This window comes from Chlorocebus sabaeus, chromosome 9 (assembly GCF_047675955.1).
Source record: "Chlorocebus sabaeus isolate Y175 chromosome 9, mChlSab1.0.hap1, whole genome shotgun sequence".
Classification (NCBI taxonomy): domain Eukaryota; kingdom Metazoa; phylum Chordata; class Mammalia; order Primates; family Cercopithecidae; genus Chlorocebus; species Chlorocebus sabaeus.
Genome location: NC_132912.1, coordinates 94,670,268 through 94,687,600, shown reverse-complemented (window position 1 = coordinate 94,687,600; position 17,333 = coordinate 94,670,268). Strand labels below are relative to the sequence as shown.

The 17,333-nt window shown below is 38.1% G+C and overlaps 1 protein-coding gene across 2 annotated transcripts in view; it reads right to left on the bottom strand.

Moving 5' to 3' along the window:
* BTAF1 (B-TFIID TATA-box binding protein associated factor 1) overlaps nucleotides 1-17,333 on the bottom strand; it is a 106,327-nt gene that overhangs the window by 81,019 nt on the left and 7,975 nt on the right. For both annotated transcript variants that reach the window (XM_007963543.3, XM_007963538.3), the window contains exons 2-4: nucleotides 13,512-13,635; nucleotides 8,942-9,056; nucleotides 6,517-6,663 (exon numbers count right to left, since the gene is read on the bottom strand). Coding sequence is in view for 1 of the 2 variants with exons in the window: in XM_007963538.3 (XP_007961729.1) it covers nucleotides 6,517-6,663; nucleotides 8,942-9,056; nucleotides 13,512-13,635 (386 nt within the window). In the remaining variant the exon portion in view is untranslated. The remainder of the gene's footprint in view (nucleotides 1-6,516; nucleotides 6,664-8,941; nucleotides 9,057-13,511; nucleotides 13,636-17,333) is intronic.

Genomic DNA, 17,333 nt, shown 5'->3' with positions numbered 1-17,333 from the left:
GGAGTTCAAGGGTGCAGTGAGCTATGATCATATCACTGAACTCCAGCCTAGGCAACAGAGTTAGATCCTGTCTCTAAATAAATAAATAAATAGTTCTAAAACTAAAAAATACAGTATCTGAAAAAAAATTCTTTTAAACCACTGGATAGACTTAACAGCTTAATGGAAGATAACAGGACAAAATGCAAGCGAACTTAAAGATAAAGCAATACTGTTCTCACTCATAGGTGGGAACTGAACAATGAGAACACTTGGACACAGGGCAAGGAACATCACACACTGGGGCCTGTCGTGGGGTGGGAGTATGGGGGAGGGATAGCATTAGGAGATATACCTAATATACATGATGAGTTAATGGGTGCAGCAAACCAACACAGCACATGTATACATATGTGACAAACCTGCACGTTGTGCACATGTACCCTAGAACTTAGTATAATAATAAAAAAAAGATAAAGCAATACAAAGTACCCAATCTAAAGAACAAAGAGAAAAAAAGATACAAGGAAAAAAAAGCCCAAATATGAAATCAAGAAAACAATTCTATTTACGAAAACAACTTGTATTCTGTAAAGTATAAAATGAAAAAAAATTTAAAACCAAATGAAAATGTTCATGCATCATAAGAGTAAATATTGTTAAAACACTAATATTTCCCAAATGTATATACAGATTCAACACAATTGCTATCAAAATCCCAGCTGGCTTTTTTTTTTTTTTTTTGCAAACGTTGACAGACTGGTCCTAAAATTCATATGGAAATGCAAGAGACTCAGAATAACCAAAACAATCTTGAAACACAGGAACAAAGTTGGAGGTTCATATATCCTGATTTCAAAACTTACTACAATGCAACAATAATTAAGACAATGTGGTACTCGCATAAGAATAGACATCAATGGAATAGAATTAAGAGTCCTGAAATAAACCTATGTGTCAATAGTCAACTGATTTTTGACAAGGGTTCCAGAGCAATTCAATGGGAAACAGAACAGTATTTTCTACAAATAGTGTTGAGACAACAGGATAGCCACATGTAAAAGAATGAAGTTGGACCCTTAACCTCAAAACATATACAAAAAAACCTCAAAATTAATAAAAGAACTAAAAACTAAAGCTATAAAACTCTCAGAAGAAAAAAGAGGTTGGCCGGGCACAGTGGCTCAAGCCTGTAATCCCAGCACTTTGGGAGGCTGAGACGGGCAGATAACGAGGTCAGGAGATCGAGAACATCCTGGCTAACACGGTGAAACCCCATCTCTACTATAAAATACAAAAAACTAGCCGGGCGAGGTGGCCAGCGCCTGTAATCCCAGCTACTCGGGAGGCTGAGGCAGGAGAATGGCGTAAACCCGGGAGGTGGAGCTTGCAGTGAGCCGAGATCCAGCCACTGCACTCCAGCCTGGGCAACAGAGCGAGACTCCGTCTCAAAAAAAAAAAAAAGAAAAAAGAGAAGTAAATGAGCTTGAATTTGGCAAGTTTCTTACATATAATACCAAAAACTTGAGACACAAAAAATATACAAAAAAATTGGACTTCATAAAAATTAAAAACTTTTATATTTCAAAGGATACCACAGAGGAAATGAAAAGATAACCAATAGAGCAGTAGAAAATATGTGTACATCAGACTGGGCATGATGGCTTACGCCTATAATCCCAGCACTTTGGGAAGCCAAGGCTGGTGGATTACCTGAGGTCAGGAATTAGAGACCAGCCTGGCCAACACTGTGAAATCCCATCTCTACTAATAATAAAAATATTAGCTGGGTGTGGAGGCAGGCGCCAGTAATCCCAGCTACTGTGGGAAGGAGCCGAGGCAGGAGAATCATTTGAACTCAGGAGGTGGAGGTTGCAGTGAGCAGAGATCGCACCACTGCACTCCAGACTGGGTGATGGAGTGAGACTCTTGTCTCAAAAAAAAAAAAAAAGAAAGAAAGAAAGAAAGAAAGAAAAAGAAAAAAAGAAAACATATAAATCACGTATCTGTTAAGAAGCTTGTATTGAGAACATATACTCTGACAACTCATAATAAAAGGGCAAACAACCCAACGAAAAACGTGCAAGTTATAAGAATTGACATTTCTCTAAAGAAGGTATATGAATGGTCAATACACGAAATGAAGTTCAATGTTATTGGACAACAGGGAAATGCAAATCAAAATCACAATGAGATATCACTTCACACCATTAGTATGGCTATAATCAAAATGTCCGATAATAACAAGTGTCAGGAAAAGATGTTGAGAAATCGAACGTAAAATAGCAGAGCCACTTTGGAAAACTCTGGCAGTTTCTCAAATGGTAAAATACAGTTACCATATGAGCTGGTAATTCCACTCCTAGGTATCTACCTGAGGGAAATTAAAGCATATGTCCACACAGAAAGCTGTACATGAATTTTTATAGCAGTATTTTTCTTTCTTTTTTTAGATGGAGTTTCGCTCTTGTTGCCCAGGCTGAAGTGCAATGGCGTGATCTCAGGTGACGGCAACCTCTGCCTCCCCGGTTCAAGTGATTCTCCTGCCTCAGCCTCCCAAGTAGCTGGGACTACAGGTATGCGTCACCATGCCCTGCTAATTTTTGTATTTTTAGTAGAAATGGGGTTTCTCCATGTTGGTCAGGCTGGTCTCGAACTCCTGACCTCAGGTGATCGCCCGCCTCAGCCTCCCAGCAGTATTTTTCAAAATAGATAAAAGGTAGAAACAACCCAAATGTCCATCAACTAATGAAAAGCTTTACAAACTGTGGTATTCATACAATGGAATATTACTTGGCCATAAAATAAAATACTACCACATCATATCCATTAGGATGGCAACTATTAAAAAACAGAAAATAACAAGAGTTGGCAAGGATGTGGAGAAACTGGAACCCTTGTGAACTATTGGTAGAAATGTAAAATGATGTAGCTGTTAGGGAAAACTGAATGGCAGCTCCTCAAAAAATTAAAAATAGAATGACCACCTGATCCAGCAATTTACTTCTGGGTATATACCCCAAAGAACTGAAAGCAGTAACTCAAACAGATATTTGTACATCCATGTTCACAGTAGCATTATTCACAACAGTCAAAATGTGGAATAAGCCTGCGTCCACTGGTGGATGAAAGGATAAACAAAATCTATATACATACAATGGACTATTATTCAGCCTTAAACAAAAGGAAATTCTGTCCTATACTACAACACAGATGAACCTTGAGGACATCATGTTAAGTGAAATAAGCCCATCACAAGAAGACAAACACTGTAGGATTCACTTACGTGAGGAATCTAGAGTAGTCAAATTCATGGGGATAGAAAGAATAATGGCTGCCAGGGGCTGGGGAAAGGGGGAAATGGGGATTTGACGTTTAATAGGTATAGTTTCAGTTTTGCATGATGAAGACTTCTGAAGACTGGCTGCACAACAATGTGACTATACTTAACATTACTAAACTTAAAAATGGTTAAGGATGGTAAATTTTTTATTATATATATTTTACCACAATTTTAAAAACCTAATATATCCCTTAAGAGTAATAACATTTAGAAAAGAAAAAAAAGTACTGATATACTCTATCACATAGATGAACCTTGAAAATATTCTCTTAGGTAAAAAAAGCCACTTACAAAAGACCACATATTGTAGGACTCCATTTACCAGCCACATGCCATTTAATGATGAGTACATTCCAAGAAACGCGTCATTCAGTGATTTTGTGGTTGTCAACATCACAGTGTACTTACACAAACCTAGAACGTAGAGCCTACTACACAGATACGCTGTATGGTATAGCCTGTTGCTGCTAGGCTACAAACCTGTATAGCATGTTACTAAATACTGTAGGCAACTGTAACACAATGGTAAGTATTCATATATCTAAACATAGAAACATACGGTAAAAATGCAGTAATATACTTTTAAGGAACCACCACTGTATATGCAGTCTTAGTCTGTTGCTGACTTAAATGCTGTTATGTGGTATGTGACCAAATATAAAATGTTGAGAATAAGCAAATCTAAAGAGACCAAAAGAAGACTTGGGGTTGCTAAGAAGGGGAGGGAAGGAAGTAGGAGGATAAAAGAGTGATAGCTTAGGATATGGGGTTTCTTCTTAAAGTGACGAAAATGTTCTAAAATTGACTGTGGTGATGGCTACACATACCTGTGAGTATACTAAAAACCACTGAATTGTACACTTTAAATGACGAAGTATATAATGTATAAATTATATCTCAATAAAGTTGCTTGAAATTTTTTTTTTTTTTTTTTTTTTTTTTTTTTTGAGACGGAGTCTTGCTCTGTCACCCAGGCTGGAGTGCAGTGACCGGATCTCAGCTCACTGCAAGCTCCGCCTCCCGGGTTTACGCCATTCTCCTGCCTCAGCCTCCCAAGTAGCTGGGACTACAGGCGCCTGCCACCTCGCCCGGCTAGTTTTTTGTATTTTTTAGTAGAGACGGGGTTTCACCGGGTTAGGCAGGATGGTCTCGATCTCCTGACCTTGTGATCCACCCGTCTCGGCCTCCCAAAGTGCTGGGATTACAGGCTTGAGCCACCGCGCCCGGCAGAAAATTTTTTTTAAAGACTGCTCTACCAAGTAGGGAAAAACATTAGGCATCCAAAACACTGCTTGATCACAACCCCAATACACTTACACAGAGCCAAAAATTGGTCCTCTCATTCCAGAGGAAGTCCTATTGGGGGAAATAAGCTACAAAGGAAACCCAGACCAGTATGTATACTAATCATATATGGTGTTACTAATACATAGGAGGGGACAAACACAGATCAACATTTAAAGAAAACCTAACTACAGGGTTTTAAACAAGCACTGTTCAGCAAGCTCTGACTTATTAGCACGAAAAAACTGAGTTCCCAAGAAACTGCAGTTCCCAATCCTGGTTACATATCAGAATCACCTATAGGACTTTTCTCTTTTTTTGAGATGGAGTTTCACTCTCGTCACCCAGGCTGGAGTGCAATGGCATGATCTCACTCACTGCAACCTCCGCCTCCCAGGTTCAAGCCATTCTCCTGTCTCAGCCTCCAGAGTAGCTGGGATTACAGGCACCCGCCTCCACACCCAGCTAATTTTCATATTTTTAGTACAGACAGGGTTTCACCATGTTGGCCAGGCTGGTCTCGAACTCCCGATTTCAGGGGATCCACCTGCCTCGTCCTCCCAAAGTGCTGGGATTACAAGTGTGAGCTACCATGCCGAGCCGGGCTTTTCTTTTAAATACAATTACCTACACTTCTTTATAAATCTATGAAATCAGAATACGGCAAAACCAAAACATATAGAATTTTTATCTCTGATAATATCCATGAGTACACTAGTAAAGTCAGTAAACTTACTGTTTAGTGATATAAATGAAAAGTTTTTGAAGACTTTTACCTCCATTATTAGAAAAACTGCTTTTCCAAAACTTAAGCAAATTATCCTCTTAATTCTCTGCAAAAATAACTAGATCTTTTAATAGAAACCATACTAAACAAGATGAAATGAGAATTTGACAATTTTTTATGATAAAAAAAGTGAATATACTAATAAGGTTCTAAATGACGGTTAATTAGCAACAGAACAGAGTTTTATTCTGTTTTGTTTTTTAATCAAAAAGGCAACTTATTTACTTACAAAAATCCACTTAAAACATCAAGGTTTTTTCCCCACTCCAGGCCATTATCTTGAATGGCTAAAACATTTATTTTATATTCAGATAGATTCTGTAAGTTTAAAAATATTAGGACAATACCCGTCCAAGTCTTTTTTTCTCCTTTTTTTGAGACGGGGTCAACCTCTGTTGCCCAGGCTGGAGTGCAGTGGCGTGATGTCGGCTCACTGCAACCTCTGCCTCCTAAGTTCAAGCAATTCTCCAGCCTCAGCCTCATGGGTAGCTGGGATTACAGGCACTTGACACCACGCCTAGCTAATTTTTCTATTTTTAGTAGAGCCGGTGTTCCACCACGTTGGCCAGGCTGCTCTCGAACTCCTGACCTCAGGTGATCTGCCCACCTTGGCCTCCCAAAGTGCTGGGATTACAGGCGTGAATATCTATCCAAGTCTTATTTTTCACTCTTAGTTTTTGCTTTGGACACCAGCATGAGTAAACCCAATTAATACCAGAAATACGTGATAAAAACAAAACAATCAATCTCTCAAATTTCCAGAATTGGGAAAGCATTACCACAATCTGTACTAATCCTGATTTTATAATATATTAAACTGGGGCTCTTGGGTAACACTTTATAATTTCTATATTACCTAATATAATTGCTGCTGAAATATTAATATGTATCAACTAATGATGCACATATTCACTTAAAGGAGGAAAAATACTCATACTGTAGCTTTAAACCAAATACAGCTGGGTTACCTTCAAATTCATAGCATCCCCTGCCACCTGCAAACTTCAGTTAATTTACATTTCATGACATGTTAGTTTATGTGTGACTAATGAACAGCATATGAAGTGACAAATTCATTTGAAAAAACAAATTTTAGACTTTCTTCTACAGAACCACTACAGACCTGATTTTTCATCTTGGACTTCAAATTCGGCACCAGCAGATCCCAGGAGTGATGCACCATGTTGTAACAATCTACATATATCAAATCTGTCAAAATTCAATCGCTCTGTAGTAGGTGAATCTTCCATAGAACTTTCGGAAGTAGGTTCTACATGAGGTTTAAAAATATTAATTTGACCATATAGCCAAAGTGTGGAATGAAAGAAAACAGCATATCATTACTTGGGTTGCATCGGTTACACACACACACACACACACACACACACACACACACACACAAGCTTTTGTTTTTTTAAGAAGCAAGGTCTTGCTCTGTTGCCCAGGCCAGAATGTAGTGGCACGATCATAGCTCACTATATCCTCAAACTCCTGGGATCAAGGAATCCTTCTGTCTCAGCCTCCAGAGTAGCTACGACTCCAGGTGCACACAGCTATGCCTAGCTAAGTGATTTTTACTTTTGTAGAGACAAGGGTCTCACCATCTTGCCCCAGGCTGGTCTCAAACTCTGGGGCTCAAGCAATCCTCCTGCCTCAACTTCCCAAAGTGCTGGAATTTACAGGCGTGAACCATTGTACCCAGATAGTAATATTGTGAGAAAAGTAAAAGTGGAGGAAGTAGAAAAGCTACTGTGGGTTTATGATCAGTTCTTAGTTATCTATGAATAAACTGGTGGTTCTTCTTTCACCAACCATCAGATTTTAGTGAGTATATATGTAACTGTGTCCAACCACAAAAGCAAAATGTTATGTATATAAAGAAATGCATTCCCATGTTAAAATGTATATGTTAAATATCATGCTGTCTCCACTTACTGTAAGAATTTAAAAATACCAAGGTAACAGAATGAGTTTATTATAGCTCAGTTAGAAGATAAAAATATTCACAGAATGTATTCATGAATAAGGCTAATAAGAATCATCCCTCCCCATACCTGAGGAACAGGCTGAGCCACAAAGCAACTATGCACTCAACAGGACTCAGTTTCCATACTCTAGGCAAATAAGAATCTCCTGGTAAGTTGCCAAAACCATATATACATGTGAGGTCTAAAAACATCTATAAAATGTTCTGTATTCCTTCCTCAAAAAGCTATATGTTATAAATGTTAAAATATAATTACTCGTTGACTTAATATTTGTTTAGCTGGCATCTGCATGAAACTCATCTGTTAACTAAAGTATAACTGCTTAACTTAAAATGAATTTCTATTAGTATTTTAAGTTTTCTAGAGATGATAAGCAAATTCACTTACTAAAAATTTTACAGCTAGTTAAAAATTTAATGCTAGTGTAATGCTAGTTTTTTTAAAAAAATTAAGTCTTTTAAAAATGGAACTAAGTTGTACCACCTTTATGTACCAAACTAAGTGGGGATAACAAGATGAAAAGGAAAAGGCTCTTTTCTAAAACAAGTTACAACTTCTCTAGTCACACATTTCATTTAATGAGAGAAGACAAATTAACAAAATAACTCAAAATAACAGGTATCAGGAAATATAAAGCAACAGTTTTAGGCAAGTTAAGACTTATGATAAAAGTGATGTTATTAAAGTGAGTTGAGGCCGGGCACAGTGGCTCATGCCTGTAATCACAAACTTTGGGAGGCTGAGGTGGGCAGATCACTTGAGGCCAGGAATTCAAACCCCCACCCCAGCCTGGCCAACAAAGCAAAACCCCATCTCTACTAAAAATACAAAATCAGCTGGGCATGGACCTGTAATCCCAGTTACTTGGGAGGCTAAGGCACGAGAATCGCTTGAACCCAGGAGGCGGAGGCTGCAGTGAGCCAAGACTGCATTACTGCACTCCAGCCTGGGTGCCACAGTGAGACTCCGTCTCAAAAAAATAAAATAAAATAGTTGAAAATGAATCTAGTTGTACCATTAAATTTTGATTTAATTAAAATGTGCAACTTTCCAGCTTTTCAGAAGCACGTAATTTGTTTTTAAATATCACTACAGGCAATCAGAACACATTTTTTTCCCACTACAAGAAATCTAAAAAAGGTACATAAAAAACAAGACTTAACACTCCAAATATCTATATATAATTGTGCTTAAATGTAGAAAGTAACTACCCTATACTATTCTCCCAGCAACAAGAAAAAAATAGACTTTCAAATATTTACATTGTACTGATTTAATTAGAATGTCAATTACTTGAAGGGAAGTAATAACCTTTGTAAATCAAGCATACTGTAGAGTTTGTAATTTAAAATGCATACAAAAACATTTTCTATATCCAGTATTTTTTTTTTTCAATATAGTGAAAAATCACCTTATTCAGTATCATTTCCTGACAAAGCTGTACCTAAAAGCATGGAAATTAAGACTTTAAAATTGAAATTATTAAAATATAAAATGCATATTATAATTAATTCTACAGTTAGGTTTTTACTTAAAACTACTTTCTCCACTTAAAAGCACCTTGTCTGGTTCTTGGCACTGGATTCCACTCAGGTACATTTTTCACTATAGCTTCAACAGCTTGTCCTGCTGCGATCCGGGTATCCCAATTTGCACTCCTTAAATATATCAACACCTTAAAAATTATAAAATACAAGTTATGTATACAAAAATATTGTTTGTGCAAGGTAGCCAGAACAGAGAAATACAAATTTACTTGTTATTAATGTATAATTTGGCAGCCATCCAAATACATATAAAACACCTTAGAAATTATTAAATTAATTTACAAAATTCTATCATTCACATAAAAATCACTATCACCTTAAATAGGGGATTTAAGAAACCTGTGGCCAGGCACAGTGGCTCATGCCTATAATCCAAGCACTTTGGGAGACCAAGGTGGGCAGATCACCTGAGGTCAGGAGTTCAAGACCAGCTTGGCCAACATGGTGAAACTCCATCTCTACAAAAAATACAAAATTAGCCAGGCATAGTGGCACGCGCCTGTCATCCCAGCTACTTGGGAGGCTGAGGCAGGAGACTCACTTGAACCTGGGAGGCAGAGGTTGCAGTGAGCCAAGATGGTGCCACTGCACTCCAACCTGGACAACAAGAGCAAATCTCTGTCTCAAAAAAAAAAAGAAACTTGTAATTAAAGAATGTTTAAGTGCATTTTAAAAATGACAGCCATTTAACATACTAAAAAGCAAAGTACATATTATTCATTAAGTCCCATTACTTAATACACAAAATCAATTTATTTCCACACATTAAACAATCTGAAAATGAAATTAAGAAACCATCCCATTTACAGTAGCATCAGAATGTAGAAAATAAGAATCAATTTAACAGAAGCAGTGTATGACTTGTACAATGAAAGCTATAAAACACTAAAAATATTGTTGAAGAAATTAAAGATATAAAGACACCTTGTGTTCATGGATTCAAAGACTTAAGATTGTTACAACAGTAATATACTATAAATTAATGAAGAGATTCAACACAATTCCTATTAAAATCCCAGCTGTTTTTTTTGTTTGTTTTGTTTTGTTTTTTTGCAGAAATGGACAAGCTGATCCTAAAATGTATATGCAAATGCAAGGGACTCAGAATTACCAAAACGATCTTGAAAAAAAAAAAGTAGACTCACACTTCTTTTATTTTTATTTTTTAGAGACGGAGTCTCTATGGTACTCAGACTGAAATGCAGTGTCTTAGTCACAGGTGCAATCATAGCACACTGGAGCCTCAAATTCCTGGCCTCAAGCAATTCTCCTGTCTCAGTCTCTTGAGTAGCTGTGCCTATGGACATGTACCACCACACTTGGCAACACACACTTCTTGACTTCAAAACTTTCTACAAAGCAACAGTAATCAAGACAGTGTGGTACTGGCAAAATGACAGACATACAAATCAATGGAACAGAATTAAGAGTTAATAAATAACCTGTGTCCATGGTCAACTGATTTTCAACAAAGACGTTGAGACAATTCAATGGAGAAATAACAGTCTTTTCAACAAATGGTGGTGGGATAACTGGAAAGCCACATGTAAAAGAATGATGTTGGCCAGCTGCGGTGGCTCACGCCTGTAATCCCAGCACTTTGGGAGGCCAAGGTGGGCAGATCACGAGGTCAGGAGATCGAGACCATCCTGGCTAACATGGTGAAACCCCATCTCTATAAAAATACAAAAAATTAGCTGGGCGTGGTGGTGGGCGTCTATAGTCGCAGCTACTCAGGAGGCTGAGGCAAGAGAATGACATGAACTCGGGAGGCGGAGCTTGCAGTGAGTCGAGATTGCGCCACTGCACTCCAGCCTGGGGACAGAGTGAGACTCCATCTCAAAAAAAAAAAAAAAAAAAAAAAAAAAAAAGAATGATGTTGAATACCTAGCTCATAACATAGACAAAAATTAACTAAAAAACTGACCACAGAACCCAAAAGTAAGAGCCAAAACTATAAAACTCTTAGAGGAGAACTTAGGGGTAAATCTTTGTCACTTTGGATTAGGCAAAGGTTTCTTAGATACGACACAAAAAGCAGAAGTGATGTTTAAGAAAGTAGAAAGACAGCTCACAGAAGAGTGTATTTCCAAATCAAATACCTATTTCCTAATAATACACCTTTGTATAGTTTGGATACCTTGTATATGAAGAACTATACGAAGAACTTTCACAACTCATCATAAAACGACAAATAACCCAATTTTTAAATGGGCAAGGGATCTAGGTAAACATTTCTCCAAAGAAGATATACAAATGTATTGCTTCTCTGCTTTTTGGCTAAGATCAAGTGAAGACATACAAATGAATAATAAATACATATGCCTGATATCATTAGCCATCAGGGAAATGCAAATTCAAACCACTTCATATTCAGTAGGATGGCTATAATCAAAAAGTCAGTTAAGAAATATTGACAAGGATGTGGAGAAATCTAAGTTCTCATACACTACTGTTGAAAATGTAAATGATGGGACCATTTTGGAAAATAGTTTAGCAGTTCCACATAAAGTTACCATATGGTACAGTAATTCTACTCCCAGGTATATATATACTCTGGAGAATGGGGGAAAACCTCCAAAATTTTATACACAAATTTTCATAGCAGCATTTTTCATAATACAGTAGCCAAAAAGTGAAAACAACCCAAATATTCATCATCCGAAAAATCAGTAAGATGTACACATGTATGTTCACACAATGGAATATTATTTGGCAATGAAAATGAATATACATGCTACAATATAAAAACATTACTTTGAGCAAAAGAAATCAATCACAATAGATTACAATTCATTTTATATGAAATGTTCAGGATAGGCAAATATTCCTACAAAATTAGTTTAGTGGTTGTCAGGCACGAGTGCAGGAGTATTGAAAAGTGACTGCTAGTAGGTATGAGGTTTCTTTTTGTGGTGATAAAATGTTTTAAAATTACAGTACGGTGATGGCTGCTGTACACAATGTTAATATACTAAATGCCACTAAATTGAAACTTACAGATGTAAATTATATTTCAATAAAGCTGTTTAAGAAACAAAACCGGCCGGGTGCGGTGGCTCACGCCTGTAATCCCAGCACTTTGGGAAGCCAAGGCGGGAGGATCACAAGGTCAAGAGATCAAGACCATCCTGGCCAACATGGTGAAACCCCGTCTCTACTAAAAATAGAAAAATTAGCTGGGCATGGTGGTACGCGCCTATAGTCTCAGCTACTCGGGAGGCTAAGGCAGGAGAATCGCTTGAACCTGGGAGGTAGAGGTTGCAGTGAGCCGAGATGGCGCCATTGCACTCCAGCCAGGCAACAGAGTGAGACGTCTCAAAAAAAAAAAGAAAAGAAAAGAGAAACAAACAAAACCAACGGGCAACAGGAAAACATTGACGGCCGAGAAAAGAGGAAAGATGGTGAGACAATGCTAAAGGCAAACTCTGCCTCTTTGGGAATGATTTGATGGTAGCCAATATGCTGAGGTCTGAGTGAAGAAGACCAGAACTCACTTGGAAGGCTGGAAAACTTTTCTCAGTTCAGCACAGATGGGGCCTGTTCATTGTTTCACAGTTTCAGGTCATTCAGTCCTCCATTTCTTCTCTTGGGCTGAGGAGAAGAAATATGTTGCCTCTCTCTGTCTCCACCTTACACACAAATACTGCCTAACATGCATCCTTCTTCATTCTAAGAACATGGAGCCTGTAGGTATCAAATCACTCTCTCTCCATCTACATCCTAGTTAGAAAGTTCGGATAATATGTAAGTGGGAATTATGTTGGAAAGAAAGTCACTGTTAGTCCTTGTGGTAGCAACCACATAGTGCAGATGTGTGTATGTTGAAAAGGGCTTGGAACTCCCACTCATACACAACAGAGATGGACAGATGAGAACGAAAAAAGGGGTCAAACTGAAAGGAGAGAGAGATCCTGGGGCTCCTAATATCTGGGCAATCATATTGCTCCCCTACACTACCCTGTATCTACCTCCCCAACTCCCCTACTCCTACACAAAGCACTCCTGCTTTACTTTCCATGTCAGGAAATTAAATGTATAGAATTTGCCACTTATTACGATACAGGTACACTTCAATAAGCATACAGAGTTCAGTAAAAATACAGCAGTTGCTTAAGGGAAGAAAATGGACTAAGATTATGAAAACACTGATCCACCAAAGCAGAAAGCCTCCATTTTCAAACAGCTGATAACTAAGAATGTAATAAGACTCCAACTTCTCATGTATTTCAATCACTGCCTATGAGTACTCATCCATTCAAAGACTACCAACTATAATATATTAGTCATTAAGAACAAGTTAGACCACTAACAAACCAGATAAACAACTTAGTTCATTACCAAACTGGGACAGATTCAAATTTGTGCCACAGGCAAAAGGATCTATACTCAAATCCCTTAAACTATTAAACCTGATTTAAAAAAAAAAAAAAAAAAGTTTAAGTCTTGTGACCAGGGGGGAAAAAAAAAGAAATAGCAAAAATGTTTAAAAATTAAGATGATGTTTACCTTTATTTTTGTGTTCTTATCCATGAATAAGTCTCTACAATTGTACTATACTAAAAGAAAAAAAAAGTTCTTACTTTAGACAGGAGATTATTGAGTTCATGGGGATGAAGCTTCACCACTTCTCCAAGTTGCTGTGCAGCAGCTTTTCTTGTTACAGGAGTAGTGCCAGTATCCAGTAAAATAAAAAGGCGATCGAGCCTGAAATAACAAAAATACAATGGTTATTCTGAAATGTTTTTCCTCATATGTACAAGTTTGAGTCAACAAATGTACTGAGCAGATGCTATGAAGGAAGACCTACACTAACATAGATAAGCCCCGGAAGGACATTATGGTGAAATAAGTCAGACACAGAAAGATAAATGCTGCATATCCTCACTCATAAATGTGAGCTAAAAAGTTGATCTCATAGAAGTTAAGAGTAAAATAGTGGTTACTAGCAGCTGGGAAGGGTAGGAGAGGCAAGGGGGATGGAAGAGGCTGGTTAACCTATTTACAGCTAAATAGAAGGAACAAGTTCTAGTGTTCTGTGGTACCGTAGAGTGACTAAACAACAATTTACTGTATATTTTCAAGTAGCTAGAAGAGAGGCACTTTGAATGTTCCCAACACAAAGAAACGATAAACGTTTAAGGTGAATAATATGCTAATATGATCATTACATTGTATATGTATATGAAAATATCACACTGTACCCCCATAATAATGTACAATTATGTGTCAATTAAAATAATACTTTTTCTAAAATTGCAAAAATAAAAATAAAAGTGACCTATGCTAGGATTACAAGAGATGCCTAATCTCTTACGGAACTTGCTACTGGGGTTGAGGGGAGCAGGTAAGGCAAGTACAATACGATACATGGCAGAAAAAGAAATACAAAGCGCTTTGAGGATTGTGAAAGAAAGGAGCAAATACTATATCCCCAACTATGTAATACTGAAAAGGTTTCATAAAATAAATGGCGTATGAGATGGATCTTACTGGTAGAAAAGAATTTTAACACTGGTGGAGATTAGGTGGTGAAAGGGAAAGGGGAAGAAATACCTGGAAGATGGAAAACAAGAACACAACAATAAGAGAAGGGAGAGTATATTTAGGGAAATGAATAACACAGTTTGGTTGTAATTCAGGGTATACTTAAGAGAAGAGTGGGAGATACAGCTACAGAAGTAGCTGGAATCCTACTGTGGAGACCTTTTAATGAACTCGCAACCATGAAGGTCTTGGGTCAAGAAAGTAATGGAACTGAAACTACGCTTTAGGAAGATTAATCTGGCAGCAGTGTGATACATGAAGTAAAATGGAAGGAAACTCAGCAGGGCATGGCCATGTTTGTAATCTCAGCACTTTGGGAGGTCAAGGTGGGAGGATCACTTGAGGTCAGGAGTTCGAGACCAGACTGGCCATCATGGTTAAACCCCATCTCTACTAAAAATACAAAAATTAGCCAGGTGTAGTGGCATCCACCTGCAGTCCCAGCTACTAGGGAGGCTGAGGCAGGAGAATTGCTTCTGAAACCAGGAGGCAGAGGTTGTAGTGAGCTAAGATCACGCCACTGCACTCCAGCATGGGTGACAAAGTGAGACTGTGTCTAAACACTTGCCTTTACCCATTCATTCGCTGGCTTTTGCTATAGGATTGGTGAACAGTCAGACAGTAGGACCAAAAAAAGGGAAAAAATGGTTTCTTGACCTACTTTTGTCTTGCTACCATCCCCCTTCTACTCTCATTCAATTATCCTTTCTCCAATACCTCAAATCAGTGTTACTAATCCATTCTCTTCTTCCAATATGCAGAGCTCTCTCCCTACTGAGAAAATAAACTGCTTGATCTCCACTCTCTAGAACACTTTCTTTTTACTGTCAAGCATCTTGAACAAGTGTTTAAAACAACATTTCCTCATCACATACAATTTAATCCATATAAATCAAGGTTCCATCTTTCTACACTGAAATATCACACCTGAAGGTCACCAATGAACTCTTAGGCTCCAAATCCAATAGTTTTTTAAAAGGCCAACTTTTCTTGACTCTTCCTTGACAGCTGTGACCAGCAAGCACCCCATTCTTACACTACTTTCCTTCCTAGGTTGCACATTATATTACCCTGTTCTCCAAACTCTTCTTTCCTTAGTTCTCCTATTCTTAATACTCTTAATATGAATATTGGGAGAATATTCATGTTCAATCCTTGGCTGCTCAATTCTCATCAGTTTCTCCCTGAGGAAACTGTATACTGTTATTTGTTTAAATTATATCCAGAACAAATATTCCCCAAGTCCAGGCCCTCTGAGAGTGCCAGTTTCACACTCCCAACTGCCTTGTCATCCTGTTGCCAGATTAAGTTCCTAAAGCACCCTTTGAATAAACCACTACCTTACTCTAAAACTTTCAATGGCTCACACTTACCTACCAGACAGTAATCCAAAACAAAAAGTATCTCACAAATATGGGTATTCTTGGTTTCCACAATTTTGCCTATACTGTTTCCTCCACTTAGAATGTCTCTCACACTCCTCCAAGCTAGGGTTACAGTGGCTCACCCCTCTTTGAGGGGATGGTTTCCTGGCCAGTTTCTGCCAGATCCCCAGAATGGTCACTGGTTGTGGTTGCAGTGAGTAGGTACTCTGCCTCACTGCAACAGCAGGCAGCTGTGCAGATATAACGCCCCCAGGTGTGAGACAGGAACTGCTGGTGGGAAGCACAGCTGAGAATATGGGTATATCACCTGGAATTTAACCAGATACATGATTAGAGGTGATCTTCAGGTGTGCCTGAGCTTGCTTCTCTAACAAGAGAATAAAATGTGCTACGGCAAACAAACAAAATATTTTCTCTTCATTCAACTTTTCAGCTAGCTCCCATCCATCAAGATTCAGCTGAAGTCCCTCACTTTCTTGAAACCATTTCAAACTACTATGCAACAGAGATTACTTCCTTTTCTGAAACCCACATGAATTCTCAACTTGAACAGCTACTTAAGTATTTATCATACTATTTGGTGGCATCTCTCACATTAGTCACATGATGTCTAATTTTCCTCATTAGGCTTCATCTCCTTCAATCATTCTTTTTGTCTTGCACAACACTTTGCACAGTATTCAAATATTTGTTATGTAGTTGATATTTACTGTAACTAAAACTATACTTACGGAAAAGTTCAAGTTTCTTAGGGACAAGTTTAAGAACCAACTTTAAGGAAAGAAAAAGTATTTTGTTTTTTTTTTTTCCCCTGCTTCCTTTGAGAAACATCCTTAACCTGTGATAGTAGTATTACACAAAAAATGGGTTGGTAAGGTAATGTTTCAGTAAATGAAAAGATCAGCACAGCAGTACTTCAGCATTCTGAATAAGGCAGTTATGCCTGTCCCAAATAGCAAGCTGAAAATGCCATGCAATAGGCACTGTATTCCTTCCATAATTTCTATCCCTCCTAAACTTTCCTTTGGTCCCCTGCTACCCAGCTTCACTTAGAACTCGTGCTCAAAGACCTTATAGACTCCTCTCTAACCTAATGCTAATCCTGTCCCACAGACACACAGTTCCCAGTTCCTCTTGCCTCTCCTTTTTGCAGAGCCTTTTATCCCAATGCCATGTCATGTCACCTCTGCTCTCCCACCAGCCAAATGCCCTAAGGTAGCAGATCAGCTCATTCTCTCATCGATTCCATGCCCGTTTATCCTTACTTCTTCCACTTTGGATGGTAACCAAAATTGCCTCCCTGAATAGAGGAATGGGGACACAAGAATGCTTCTTTGATTCTCTTGACTTAAAGCCCCTTTCATAGCCCCATTCCTCTCTCCAGGACAGCAGATTGGACACCACATAAAAGGAAGAACAAAAGAACAAAGAGATGAGCAGACAAAGATCTGACAAGAGGGCAGTCTAACCTGT